The sequence below is a fragment of the Eulemur rufifrons genome, chromosome 30 (assembly GCF_041146395.1).
Source record: "Eulemur rufifrons isolate Redbay chromosome 30, OSU_ERuf_1, whole genome shotgun sequence".
NCBI lineage: Eukaryota > Metazoa > Chordata > Mammalia > Primates > Lemuridae > Eulemur > Eulemur rufifrons.
Window position 1 is genome coordinate 82,121,590 of NC_091012.1, and position 16,132 is coordinate 82,137,721.

Genomic DNA, 16,132 nt, shown 5'->3' on the forward strand with positions numbered 1-16,132 from the left:
TACCTTCAAAGCAATATCCAGACATGTTTGAACAAATACCTGGATGCTGTTGCATAGCCAAAGTGACACATAAAATCAGCCATCCTATTAACGAACCCACAAGGGGGTTCAGGGTTGCTCACTACACAGAAAGCCAATTATTGAGACAATCAGGATTGTCAAGGAAGAAAGGATTTATTACAGTAGACATGTCTGCTGGGAGGGGTAGGTATGAACTGCCCCAAATCTGCCTCCCCAACCAATAGGGTCAGAGGGTTTTTCTGGAGGAAAAATGAATAACGCACAAGGGGAGTGAGCATCATTTACATGTTTGGGGTGAAGTGCAGAGCATGCAAGTGCAGTGAGAAATCATGCTAGTACATATGCCCATGATCAAAAAAATGATGGATACAATCATAGGTCCATTCCTTGTCAACTTAGTACTCATATACATCTTATTAAACCATAATTAATCTCAAATAAAGACAATAACAAGGTTATGCTAACAACTAACATAATACAAAAGCAGAATGGGTAGAAATCTGCAAGGTATTGTCACTTAGCTTTCACTATAACTGAGTCTTCAAAAGGCCATTTAATCATTCTATCAAGCCAGCTGATTCAGGGTAGTGGAGAACATGATAAGACCACTGGATGCCATGAGCATGGTCCCATTGCCACACTTCTTTTGCTGTAAAGTTAACTTTATATCATAGTATTTAAGGTAAAGGCTATCAATGAGAAGATTGAGAATGTCACTCAAGGACTTTGCATTTTCTCCTAATGAAGGGGTTAGTGTATTTTTGGTTGTGCATATGATAATTGTATCTTTTTCTGTGTGTGGGTGGCAAGAGCACCTAAAATCTACCTTCTTAGCAAATCAGTATACAATATTATTAACTATAGTCCTTATGCTGTACATTAGATCTCTAAACTTATTCATCCTACATAACTACAATTTTGTACCCTTTGACCTGTATCTTTAAAATGATCTACAGGTATAAAATGGTAATTTTTTGTTATGCATATTTTGCCACAATTTTAAAAAATTTTAAAAAAGATACTTCATATAAAGGGCTCAGAAGAGTTCCCAGCACATAGTTAAGGCGTAATCAATTTTAGTCATCTTTATATAATAATAAATAGTAACATTATTATTTTGTATTTAGAATCTGCAAGATTTATAGGTGTCTTCATTGTTTTTTTTTTAAGAATACGGGGACATATAGAATTCATTGGGTATAAACAAGAGAAGGCAGTAATCTTAAAAATTCTAAAAAGTGACTGGATTTAATCTACAGTAATACAGAGTAGAGAGATGCAGATGTCCAGTGTCCTTTAGGGGTAATAGAGAGCCACAAGATGAGTAGGCTAATGAATCAGATCATATTATGTGTTTGTATTCACAGAACTCTGGAAACTTTAGTTTTGAACTTTAAGTCTGCACCCTTTGCTAGTTTCACATGTCCTGAATGCAAAGTTTACTATATATTCACACTCATGACATAGGGTAATGGCTTCTTTTCCTGGTCTAAAACAAAATTATATAATAAGCTCATATTTGTTCAGAATTTAAACACTAAAAAGAGAAAGAAAGGGAATAAAAACTAAAGTAGAGGCCGGGCGCGGTGGCTCACGCCTGTAATCCTAGCACTCTGGGAGGCCGAGGTGGGCGGATCGTTTGAGCTCAGGAGTTCAAGACCAGCCTGAGCAAGAGCGAGACCCCATCTCTACTAAAAATAGAAAGAAATTATATGGACAGCTAAAAATATAGAAAAAATTAGCCGGGCATGGTGGTGCATGCCTGTAGTCCCAGCTACTCGGGAGGCTGAGACAGGAGGATTGCTGGAGCCCAGGAGTTTGAGGTTGCTGTGAGCTAGGCTAACACCACGGCACTCACTCTAGCCTGGGCAACAGAGTGAGACTCTGTCTCAAAAAAAAAAAAAAAAAAAAACTAAAGTAGAGACTTGTTTAGGTCTGTACACAGTACTGGTGATAGTAGTTCAAGGGAAAGTGTAAAGTGTGAATTTCAAGGAAATAGGGCTGGGATCCACAGAGGAACTATGAGAGTACATATTGGAGAGGGCTAGATAGTCACACCCAGTTCAATGGGAGCTATTTAGTTGATTATAACATTTTAACATTCCTTCTAAAGAGAGTCTATTGAGAATGCACTTTTTAAAAAAAATTTTTTCAACTTTTTAACTTATCTGTATTTGTTACAAGTTTTAAGTGGATTGTGACTCAGGCACTACATTTCCATTCACAAGCCTCACTTTTCAAAACAGCTTTACAAAATGTATGGGTAGGGCTTATAATTTTGCTCCTCTAAACAATACTTTTTCTTTGGCAAACAAGCCCTGTGTAGAATTTCATCAAGTTGATTCACTTTATACGTACTTGTTTATAGAGGACTAGTACATGCCCATGTAGAGAAACTACAAGGGGATGAAAACTGTAAAAAGTACGTTCTGGAAGATGAACTAAAGTCATTTTAACAAATACTTTTCTTCTAAATATCAAGATATATCTTGGAATGCTCAATGACAGAAGATTTGGTCTACTAAGGAATCTGGCTTGATAGCTAAACATTCTAGGCCACAAGTTAGCATAGGTTAGATACATCTCACAACACTTTTTACCTCGATCTGTTAAAATAAGCCAATGTGAAACCAGAAAAGCATTACACTCTGCTTTAGTGCCTAAAGTATCACAGTATCACACTTAGAAGTAGAAAGAAATCTTATGTTCCCCTTAAAGCAGTTATTGTCATGCCATACAGATTTTTTAAATGTTAAAAGATAAAGAAAAAAGTCCTTGAAGATATATTATCAGAGGGAATAAAGTATTGAACATGTATACAAGTCATTCTTCAGGGAGAGCTTATTCTACTTCTTCCATGTGTGATGTGTCATCATCTCCTTCAAGAGGTGGCATCTCTTCAGTTATAGCAGCATTGGTATCGTCAGCAGTAGGGTCATCTTTATCAATACCCAGACCAACTTTGATCATCCTGTAGATCCTGTTAGCATGTGTCTGGGGATCTTCCAGACTGAAGCCAGAAGACAGGAGTGCAGTTTTGTAAAACAAGATGACCAGATCCCTCACAGACTTGTTCTTGGCAGCCTCAGCGTTTTGTCTAGAATCTACTTTATTCTAGGAAATCTTCTAAATGACATGGATTAAACCATAAACAAGATAAAGTTATGACTTCATGGAGATTACATTGTAAGTGGGAGCAAACACAGGCTGGATAGATCAGTGGGAATACTGGACCAAGGCCCTGCACATAAAATGACTCAATGCCCCTGAATCTATTAAGGTTTAGATTTCAATACAGATATTTGTTACATTTAGTTATCTTTGAATTCAGGATGTCTGGCTGCAATATTCTGCAACTGAGAGTTCTAGAGCAATGAAGGTAGATAATGAATGTAGGCTAGTTCTCCCACTTTCAGCAAGTTTGTGCTAAAGGTGGGCTTTACTGCCACAGTAGGGAACTAGGGGTAGTAGGCCCATTGCTAAGTGTCAAGTGGAAGAAAATGTTATTGAGCTGAATGGGTTCCTCACAAGACTTACACTCTCTCAGGGTGGTAGGGCTCTTTTTTAGGGGTAGACATGGGACTGAAAAAAATTGCATGAACCACTTGGTATTTATCACTTGCTCTTATGTACCAGATATTATATGGTACCTCAGTGAGTTGATTTGACTTAAAGTGTCAAGGGAAGGCAGATAACTACTAGGCCCATGGTAACCTACTTTTCAATAAAAAATTAAGAAATAGACACTACATTTTAAGGAAAATTGCTGCTAAAAGGGAGAGAACAAATGATGGTTACTTTGGCATTCTATGTGTCTGTTTTCCTGCATTCTTATATAACATTTACGACAACCTGGCATTTTCCCCATTTTCTTCTTTTAAGACTGGATGGTCCATTTCATTCATCCCTCTTACTTCAGCAAAAATTCTAAATCACACTGCTTCAAAGACCAGTAATAAAAGGCAGGAAGTCTAAAGGGTTTAATAATTATATACCTCTAATGAGAGTATCATATGGTTTTTGTTTTTGCTTCTATTTATGTGGTGAATTACATTTATAGATTTACATATGTTGAACCACCCCTGCATCTCTGGGATGAAGCCCACTTGGTCGTGGTGGATTATTTTTTTGATAAGTACTTGGATTCGATTTGCTAGTATTTTATTGAAAATTTTTGCATCTATATTCATGAGAGAAATTGGTCTGTAGTTCTCTATTTTTGTTGCGTCTTTTCCTGGTTTTGGTATCAATGTTATATTGGCTTGGTAGAACATGTTGGGGAGAATTCCATCCTTCTCAATATTGGAGAATAGTTTATGTAGTATGGGCACCAGTTCTTCTTTGTATGTATGGTAAAATTCAGGTGTGAACCCATCTGGACCAGGGCTTTTCTTTTTGGGAAGGTTTTTTATTGCTGTTTCGATTTCAGTTCTTGATATTGGTCTGTTCAGGTACTCTATTTCTTCCTGATTGAGCCTGGGAAGACTATGTGTTTCTAAAAATTTGTCCATTTCCTCCACATTCTCCAGTTTGTGTGCATAAAGATTTTTGTAGAATTCATAGATGATATCTTGTATCTCTGTAGCATCAGTTGTGATTTCTCCTTTCATGTTCCTAATGGAGGTTATTAGAGATTTTACTTTTGTGCTCTTGGTTAGTCTAGCCAGAGGTGTGTCTATTTTGTTTATCTTTTCAAAGAACCAACTTTTTGTTTTATTAATTTCCCTTATAGTTTCTTTGTTGTCCTTTTCATTTAATTCTGCATTTGACAAAATTCAACACCCTTTTATGATAAAAACACTTAACAAAATAGGCATTGATGGAACCTACCTAAAAATGATACGAGCTATATATGACAAACCCACAGCCAACATCATTCTGAATGGGGAAAAATTGAAAGCATTCCCACTTAGAACTGGAACCAGACAGGGCTGCCCACTGTCCCCATTACTTTTCAACATAGTATTGGAAGTCCTTGCGAGAGCTATCAGGCAAGAGAGCAGAATCAAGGGAGTCCAAATAGGGAAGGAAGAGATCAAACTCTCACTTTTTGCTGATGATTGATGTTATATCTGGAAAACCCCCAGGATTCAACCAAGAGACTCCTGGAATTGATTAACGAATATAGCAAAGTCTCTGGCTACAAAATTAATATACACAAATCAGAGGCATTTATATATGCCAATAACAGTCAATCGGAAAACCAAATTAAAGACTCAATACCCTTCAAAATAGCAACAAAGAAAATAAAAGATCTAGGTATATACCTAACTAAAGAGGTAAAGGACCTCTATAAGGAAAACTATGAAACACTGAGAAAAGAAATAGCAGAACTTGCAAATAGATGGAAAAATATACCATGCTCATGGATCGGAAGAATCAACATTGTTAAAATGTCTATACTACCCAAAGTGATTTACAGATTCAATGCAATCCCTGTTAAATTACCAACGTCATTCTTCACAGACGTAGAGAAAATAATTATACACTTTGTATGGAATCAAAGAAGACCCCGTATAGCAAAAGCAATTTTAAGCAACAAAAACAAAATGGAAGGTATTAATTTGCCAGACCTCAAACTACACTACAAGGCCGTGGTTCTTAAAACAGCCTGGTATTGGCACAAGTGCAGGGACACAGACCACTGGAACACAACAGAAAATCCAAATATAGAACCATCCTCCTATAGTCACCTAATTTTTGACAAAGCAGGAAAGAATATACTCTGGGGACAAGAATCCCTATTCAATAAATGGTGCTGTGAGAATTGGTTAGCCACTTGTAGAAGACTGAAACAGGACCCACAGCTTTCACCTCTCACAAAAATCAAATCACGGTGGATAACAGACTTAAACCTTAGGCGTGATACAATCAGAATTCTAGAAGAAAATGTAGGAAAGACTCTTACAGACATTGGCCTAGGCAAAGAATTTATGAAGAAGACCCCCAAGGCAATCACAGCAGCAACAAAAATAAATGAATGGGATATGATTAAATTAAGAAGCTTCTGCACAGCCAAAGAAACAGTCCAGAGAATAAACAGACCACCTACAGAATGGGAAAAAATTTTTGCATACTACACATCAGATAAAGGACTGATAACAAGAATCTATTTAGAACTCAGGAAAATCAGCAAGAAAAAATCAAGCAACCCTATCAAAAAGTGGGCAAATGACATGAATAGAAACTTCTCGAAAGAAGATATAAGAATGGCTAACCAACATATGAAAAAATGCTCAACATCCCTAATCATCAGAGAAATGCAAATCAAAACCACAATGAGATATCACTTAACCCCAGTGAGAATGGCCTTTATCAAAAAAAAAAAAACCAAAACAACACATGTTGGCGTGGGTGTGGAGAGACAAGAACACTAATACACTGCTAGTGGGACTGCAAACTAGTGCAACCCCTGTGGAAAGCATTATGGAGGTATCTTAAACAGATTCAAGTCGACCTGCCATTTGACCCAGCAATCCGATTACTCGGCATTTACCCAAAGGAAAAAAGGTCATTCTGTAAGAAAGACACATGTACCCGAATGTTTATAGCAGCACAATTCACAATCGCAAAGATGTGGAAACAACCCAAATGCCCATCAATACATGATTGGATTAGTAAGCTGTGGCATATATATACCATGGAATATTACTCAGCTATAAGGAATAATGAAGATACGACATCTCTATGGTTCTCCTGGAGAGAGTTGGAACCCATTCTATTAAGTGAAGTATCCCAAGAATGGAAAAACAAGCATCACATGTACTCACCAGAAAATTGGTTTCCCTGAACATCACCTAAATACACATCTAGGAACGACACCAACCGGATATCAGACTGAGGTGGGGGGTTGGGGAGGGGATGGGTGTATGCCTACACAATGAGTGCATTGTACACCGTTTGGGGAATGGTAACACTTGAAGGTGCTGACTCGGGAAGGGGGGTGGGGGGAGGGACATATACCTACATGATGGGTGCAACGCGCACTACCTGGGGAACAGACACACCTGGAGCTCTGATTTCGGGGGAAAGGCAGTACATGGGCAACGTATGTAACCTGCAATTCTGTATCCCCCATAACAATAAGATGAAATAAAAAAAAAGATAAATGTAAATCAAATACACCCACAAAAAAAATAATAATTATATACCTCTTCCTTTCCCTTTCAGCTTATGTATGTCTACAAGCACATATTGATGTGTTACATAGAAAAGGCTCAATCAAGTTTATTAAATTACCTGACTAACTGCTAATTTTTAAAGCAAGTTATAAAAATGTATTTTTACAGCTTTATTTAAGTATAATTGACAAATAAAATTACATAAATTTACGGTGTACAATGTGATGACTTGAGATTCTTTTTTTTTATTTCAGCAAATTATGAGGGTACAAAAGTTTAGGTTACGTATATTGTCCTTGCCCCCCACCCTGAGTCAGAGCTTCAAGCGTGTCCATCCCCTAGATGGTGTGCATCACCCTCATTATGTATGTATACAGCCATCCCCTTCCCCCCACGTCTGCCTGACACGCGATTAATGTTATTCCTAAATGTGCTCTTAGGTGATGATCAGTGAAACCAATTTTATGGTGAGTACATGTGGAGCTTATTTTTCCATTCTTGGGATACTTCACTTAGTAGAATGAATTCCAGCTCTATCCAGGAAAATACAATAGGTGCTGTATCATCATTGTTTCTTAAAGCTGAGTAGTACTCCATGGTATACATATACAACATTTTATTAATCCACTCATGTATTGATGGGCATTTGGGTTGTTTCCACATCTTTGCAATGGTGAATTGTGCTGCTATAAACATTTGGGTGTAGATGTCTTTTTTATAGAATGACTTTTGTTCTTTTGGGTAGATGCCCAATAATGGGATTGCTGGATCAAATGGTAGGTCTACTTGTATCTGTTTAAGGTATCTCCATATTGCTTTCCACAGAGGTTGCACCAGTTTGCAGTCCCACCAGCAGTGTATGAGTGTTCCTGTCTCTCCGCATCCACACCAACATTTATTGTTATGGGACTTTTGGATAAAGGCCATTCTCAGTGGAGTTAAGTGATATCTCATTGTGGTTTTGATTTGCATTTCCCTGATGATTAGAGATGTTGAGCATTTTTTCATATGTTTGTTGGCCATTCTTCTGTCTTCTTTTGAAAAATATCTGTTCACGTCCTTTGCCCACTTTTTTTTTAATTGGCATCTTATTGTTTTATTTCGCACATTTCTTTTTTTTATTATATCAATGTCTTTTTTATTATTATTTTATATCATCTTATTGTTATGGGGGATACAGAATTGCAAATTACATATGTCTTTGCCCACTTTTTTTTTGTTTTGTTTTCAGCTTTTTATTTTTAAGATAAAATTTACACACAATGAAATAGACAAATCTTAAGTCTACTATTCTATGAGTTTTGACATACACCTACCCTAGCGTTTCTACTCCCACAAAGTACTTTTACAAGAATGCTCATAATAGCTTTATTCATGATAACCACGTATCCATCAATACATGCCAAGCATCCATCAATGGAATGGATAAACAAGCTGTGGTATATTTATTAAAAAAAATGAACACTAACTACAATTAAAAATGAAGAAACTACTAACACACAATAACTTGGGGGCAATCCAAAAAGCTCTGTAAAAGCCTAACACAAAAGAGTAGATTTTGTATGATTCCATTTATATGAAGTTCTGGCACAGGAATAACTAACCTATGGTGAAAATGAGCATGGTGGCTGTCTCTGGCTGGGCAGGGACAAAGATTGAGAGACTTGAGGGAGATGTGAGGTGAAGGAGATGCTCTGTACCTTGGTAGAGGTTTAGGATGTGTAGGAGTTTGCCCACTTTTTGATAGGGTTGTTTGATTTTTTTCTTGCTGATTCTCCTGAGTTCTAAATAGATTCTAATTATCAATCCTTTATCGGATTTGCAGCATGCAAAATTTTTTTCCCATTCTGTAGGTTGTTTGTTTGCTCTCGTGACAGTTTCTTTGGCTGTGCAGTAGCTTTTTAATTTAATCAGGTCCCATTTATTTATTTTTGTTGTTGCTGTGATTGCCTTTGGGGTCTTCTCCATAAATTCTTTGCCTAGGTCAATGTCTGTAGGAGTTTTTCCCACATTTTCTTCTAGAATTGTAATAGTTTCATACCTTAGGTTTAAGTCTGTTATCCACCATGATTTGATTTTTGTGAGAGGTGAAAGGTGTGGGTCTTGTTTCAGTCTTCTACATGTGGCTATCCAGTTTTCCCAGCACCATTTATTGAATAAGAATTCTTTTCCCCATGTATGTTTTTGTCTTCTTTGTCAAAGATTAGATGGCTATATGAGGATGGTTTTATATCTGGATTCTCAGTTGTGTTCCACTGGTCTGTGTCCCTGTTCTTGTGCCAATACCAAGCTGTTTTAATAACCACAGCCTTGTAGTATAGTTTTAAGTCTGATAAATTAATACCTCCCATTTTGTTCTTTTTTCCTAAAAATGCTTTTGCTAAACGGGGTTTTCTCTAGTTCCACATAAAGCATAAAATTATTTTTTCTATATCTTTAAAAATGATGTTGGTAATTTGTGAAATGATTATCTCAATAAAGTTAGTTAACACATGTATGACTTCGCTTAGTTGCCTTTATTTATTTATTTATTTATTTGGTGGTAAGAGCATTAAAGATCTACTCACTTAGAAAATTTGAAGCATACAGTACAGTGTTGTTACCTATGTTACCATGATGGACTTTAGATCCCCAGAAATTATTTATCTTATAACTAAAAGTTGGTACACTTTGACCAATATTTTCCCATTCCCTTTCCTCTCCTCCCCAGGGACCCTGGCAACCACCATTGTATTCTCTGAGTTTGACCTTTTAGATTCCACATAGTGAAATATGAAGATCTAAAATGAGAAATATGTCAGACAAAAATAAGTCATCTTTCTGTCTGACTTATTTCACATAGCATAATGCTCTCAAGCTTCATTCACATTGCAAATGACAGGATTTCCTTCTTTTTATGACTTAATAATATATAATTATATATGTGCACACAAACATACCAGGAGAACAACATATACATATATATCACAATTTTTATGCATTTCATTTTATGCATTTTTATGAATTATGCATTGATGTTCATCTATAAATGAACACATAGGCTGTTTCTGTGTCTTGGTTATTGTGAATAATGCTTCAAATACCATAGGAGTGTACATGTCTCTATGATATACTGATTTCAAATCCTTTGGACATATACCCAGAAGTATGATTGCTGGATCATATGGTAGTTCTATTTTTAATTTTTTGAGGAAATTTCATACTGCTTTCCATAATGGTTGTATCAATTTTCATTCCCATCAGTAGTACACAAGGCTTCCTTTTACTTCACATCCTCGTCAGCACTTGGTGTCTCATGTCTTTTTGATAATAGCCATCCTAATAGGTATGAAGTGATATTGTGGTTTTAATTTACAATTTTCATAGGGTTAGTGATATTGAGCGCCTTTTCATATGCACGTTGACCATTTGTTTGTCTTCTTTTTAAAAACGTCTATTTAGGTCCTTTGCCTATGTTTAAATCAGATTGTTTGTTTTTGCTATTGAGTTGTATGAGTTCCTTACATGTTTTTAACTTTTTGTCAAACATATTACATGAAAACATTTTCTCTTATTCTGTAGATTACTTTGCTTTTTCATTTTGTAGATTTTCTTCCCTTGGTGTGCAGAAGTATTTTTGTTTGATGTATCCTATGTATTTTTTTAAAAATATTAAAATTTAACTTATTTTTTAATTGACAAGTAAAAATTATGTATATTTACATAGTACAGCATGATGTTTTAATATATGTATACATATGGAATGGCTAAATCAAAATATTTAACATATGAGTTACCTTAAATAATTATCATTTTGGTAGCAAGAACACTTAACATCTATTCATATGGCAATTTTCAAGTATACAATGTATTGTTATTGACTGTAGTCACCATGATGTGCAATAGATCTCTCAACTCTATTCCTCTCTTCAAACTAAAATTTTGTGCTTTGACCAATGGCTCCCCAGTCCCCTCATCCCCAACCTCTGGTAACCACCATTGTCTTTTGTTTCTATGAGTTCAACTTTATTGTTCTCATATATAAGTGAGGTCATGTGATATTTGTTTTATTGTGCCTGTTGTAGTTTCTTTGCCATACTGTCCTCCAAGTTCATCCATATTGTGTAAATGACAGGATTTTCTGCTTCTTTAAGGCTGAATAGTAACCCATGGTGTATATGTACTATATTTTTTCATTCATTTTTCCTTTGATGGACACATAGATTGATTTCATATCTTGGCTATTATAAATAATGCTGCAATAAACATGGGAGTACAGACATCTTTTTGACTTACTGCTTTCCAATCTTATGGATGTATACCCAGGAGTGGGATTGCTAGATCACTTGGTAGTTCTATTTTTAATTTTTTGAGGAACCTCTATATAGTTCTCCATAATTGCTATACTAATTTACATTCACACAAACAATGTCCAAGGGTTCTCTTTTCCCCATAACCTCACCAACACGTGTTATCTTTAGTGTTTTTGATAATAGCCATTCTAACAGCTATTAAGAAAACATCTCACTGGCCAGGTGTGGTGGCTCACTTTGGGAGGCTGAGGTGGGAGGATCACTTGAGGTCAGGAGTTCGAGACCAGCCTGTGCAAGAGTGAGACCCCATGTTTACTAAAAAAAAATAGAAAAAAATAGCCGGGCATGGTGGTGCATGCCTGTAGTCCAGCCACTCGAGAGGCTGAGACAGGAGGATCGCTTGAGCTCAGCACTTTGAGGTTGCAGTGAGCTAGGCTGATGCCATGGCACTCTAGTCTGGGTGACAGAGTGAGACTGTCTCACACAAATAAATAAATAAATAAATAAAAAGAAAAAAGAAAATGTCTCACTGTGGTTTCAATTTGCATTTCCCTGATGATTAGTGTGGTTGAGCATTTTTAGTTTACTCACAAACCATTAGAATGTTGTCTTTTGAGTAATGTCTATTCAGGCCCCTTGCCCATTTGATTAATCGGGTTGCTTTCTTACCATTGAGTTGAGTTTCTCATATAATTTGGATATTAACACCTTATCATATTTATGGTTTACAATAATATTCTCTTATTCTACATGTTGTCTCTTCACTGTGATGATTATTTTCTTTGCTGTTCAGAAGCTTTTTAGTTTTATGTAATTTCATTTGCCTATTTGCATTTTTGTTGCTTGTACTTTTCAGATCATACCCAATAAGAAGCACTCAGAATTCACCCATCAACATGGGCCTGGCTAGTTGATCACAGGTCATCTAAGGGCAGAGCTTGATGGGTATATACCTACATAATGAGTGCGATGCACACCGTCTGGGGGATGGACATGCTTGAAGCTCTGTCTTGGGGGGGGCAGGAGCAATATATGTAATCTAAACATTTGTACCCCCATAATATGCTCAAATAAAAAAAATGAAAAAAAAAATTTTTTTGACTCTTGTAGTAACAGTTAGCTTAAAACACAAACACATAGTATAGCTGTACAAAATATGTTGTTTCTTTACATCCTTATTCTATAAGCTTTTCATTTTAAAATTCTATATTTTATTTTTTACGTTTTAAACTTTTTTATTAAAAATTAAGACACAAACACACACACAGAAGCCTAGGCCTGCAGTGTCAGGATCGTCAATATCACTGTCTTCCACCTCCACATCTTATCCCACTGGAAGGCCTTCAGGGACTATAACACACATGGAACTTCCATTTCCTATGATAACATTGACTTCTTCTGCAATACCTCCTGAAGGACCCGCCTGAGGCTGTTTAACAGTTAGCTTTTCTTTAATAAGTAGAAGGAGTAGACTCTAAAATAATGACAAAAATATAGTGTAGTAAACACATAAACCAGTAACATAGTTGTTTATTGTCATTATCTAATATTATTCATAATTATGTGCTATACTTTTATATGACTGGTAGTGCAGTAGGTTCATTTACACCAGCATCACCAAAAACATGTGGTGAATAATGTGTTGTGCTATGATATTATGGCAGCTATGATGTCATTATACCATAGAAATTTTTCAGCTCCATTATAATCTTATGGGGATGCTGGGTCACCTTGAGGCAAGACCTTGATACCTCACTGAAAATTTATGTAGTTAATCTTTCTCCAGGCCTTCCTGAAAGGGGCCTATTGACTTTTACCAGGGTAATTGTACATTGGAGAAAAAGAAATGATCGGACTTTTTGAGGACTAGTGGATACTGGCTCTGGACTGACACTAATTCCAGGAGACCCAAAACATCACTGTGGCTCATCGGTTAAAGTTGGGGTTTATGGAAGTCAGGTGATCAATGGAGTTTTAGCTCAGGTTCATCTCATGGTGGTCCCAGTGGGGGTCTGAACTCATCCTGTGGTTCTTTCAGTTCTGTAATGCATAACTGAAATAGACATACTTAGCAGCTGGCCGAATTCCCCCATTGGTTCCATGATCTGTGGAGTGAGGGCTATTATGGTGGGAGTAGCCAAGTGGAAGCCATTGGTATCCCTCCACTTGGAAAAATAGTAAACCAAAAGCAATGCTACATCTCTGGAGGGATTTTAGACATTAGTGCCACCATCAAGGACTTGGAATATGCAAGAGTAATGATTTCCACCACATCTCCATTCAACTTTCCTATTTGGTTTGTGCAGAAGGTAGATGGATCTTGGAGAATAACAGTGGATTATCATAAGCTTAACCAGGTGGTAACTCCAAATTCAGCTGCTGTACCAAAAATAGTTTTGTTGCTTGAGCAAATTAACACATCTCCTGGCACTAGGTTTGCAGCTATTAATCTGGCAAATGCCTTTTTTCCCATACCTATCCATAAGGCTACCCAGAAACAGTTTGCCTCTAGCTGGAAAGGCAAGCAATAGACCTTCACTGTATTGATATACCCTTAGGGACATATCAATTCTCCAGCTAATGTTATAATTTGATTTTTAGGGAACTTGATTATCTTTGCCTTCCCCAAGATATCATACACTGGTCCATTACATTGACATTATGCTGATTAGACCTAGGAGCAAGAATTAACAACTATTCTAGACTTATTTGTAAGACATTTATGTTTCAGAGGGTGGGAAATAAATCTGACTAAAATTCAGGGACCTTCTACCTCAGTGAAATTTCTAGAAGTCCAGGGGTGTTGAACATGTGGAGACATCCCTTCTAAGGTGAAGAAAAGTATAAGTTGTTGCATATGGCCCTTCCTAATGGGTCTCTTTGGATTTTAGAGGTAACATAGTTCACATATACCTACCTACTTATGGAGTGACCCCAAATACTCTTAGTTAAAGTGTGTCCCAGACCAAGAGAAGGCTCTACAACAACAGGTCAAGCCATCTGTGCAAGCTTTTCTGCCACTTGGCTCATATGATCAGGCAGATCCAATGGTGCTTGAAGTGACAGTGTCAGATAGAAATGCTGTTTGGAGGTTTTGGCAGGTCCGTACTTATCAGTGAATAACAGCACAGGACTCTAGGATTTTTGGAGCAAGGCCCTGCCATCATCTTCAAATAACTACTTTCCTTTTGAAAAATAGCTGTTGGCCTGCTACTTGGCTTCAGCAGAAACTGAAATTTAACCACAGGTCACCATGCCACCAAGGAACATGAGCAGCAATCACAACTGGGTGTTTTATTTCCCACTAAGCCATAAAGTTGGGTATACCCAGCAACACTACATCATCAAATGGAAATGGTATATATTTGATAAGGCTCAAGCAGGCCCTGAAGGCACAAGGAAGTTACGTGAAGAAGTGCTCATGCCCATGATCTCCACTCCTGCTACACTGCCTTCTCTCTTGCAGCCTGCACCTATGGCCTCATGGAGAGTTCCCTACAATCAATTGACAAAAGAAGAAAAAACGTGGGCCTAGTTTACCCATGGTTCTCTGTGATATGCAGGCATCACCAGGAAGTGGGAAGATGCGGAACTATAGCTCTGTTCTGGTACATTCTTGAAGGACAGTGATGAAGGGAAATCTTCCCAGAGGGCAGAACTTTGAGCAATTCACTTGGTTATTCACTTTTCTTAGAAGGAGAGATGGCCAGATGTGAAATTATATACCAATTCATGAGGTGAATTTGATCAAGAACATGGTTTGATCAAGAACTTGGAAGGAACATGATTGGAAAGTTGGCGACAAAGACATTTGGGGTAGAGGTATATAGATAGATCTCACTAAATGGGCACAAAATATGAACATATTAGTGTTCCATGTGAATGCTCACCAATGGGTGACCTCAGGAGAAGAGAATTTTAATAATTAAGTACATAACACAACTCATTCTGTGGATACTACTTAGTCTCTTCTCCCATCTACTACTGTCATTGTCCAATGGGCTCATGAACGTAATGGCCATGGTGTCAGGGATGGAGGTTATGCCCCGGGCTCAGAAACATGGATTTACACTCCCTAAAGCTGACATGGCTGTAACCATCACTGAGTGTCCAATCTGCCAGTAACAGAGACCAAACTGAGTCCCCTGTGTGGCACCATTTCCCGGAATAATCAGCCCGCTTCTGGTGGTATTTTGATTACATTGGACCCCTTTCATCATGGATAGTGCAGTATTTTTTTTTTTCTAACTGGAATAGATATTTACTCTGGATACAGATTTGATGTTCTTGCATGCAATGCTTCTGCCAAAACTGCTATCATGGACTTATCCACTGTCATAGTATTCCACACAGTATTGCTTCTGATCAAGGAACTAATTTCAAAGCCAAAGATGTACAGCAATAGGCTCATTATCATGGAATTTACTGGTCTTACCATGTCCCACACCATCCTGAATCAGCTGGCTTGATAGAACGTAAAATGACCTTTTGAAGACTCATTTACAATGCCAGCTAGGAGAAAACACCTTGCAGGGATGAGATATGATTTTTCCAGAAGGCTGTATATGCTCTGAATCAGTATTCACTGCATGGTACTGTTTGTCCAATAGTTAGTAGTAATGAGTCTAGGAATCAAGGGGTGAACATGGGAATGTCTCCACTCACTATTCCTCCTAGTAATTCATTAACATTTTTTTT

The 16,132-nt window shown here is 37.2% G+C and overlaps 1 protein-coding gene across 1 annotated transcript in view; it reads right to left on the minus strand.

Annotated features, from left to right (window-relative positions):
* Positions 1–14,809: 14,809 nt before the first annotated feature.
* CYLC1 (cylicin 1) overlaps positions 14,810–16,132 on the minus strand; it is a 101,212-nt gene continuing 99,889 nt past the window's right edge. The window contains exon 8 of the mRNA XM_069464242.1: positions 14,810–14,929. Within this exon, the coding sequence (XP_069320343.1) occupies positions 14,810–14,929 (120 nt within the window). The remainder of the gene's footprint in view (positions 14,930–16,132) is intronic.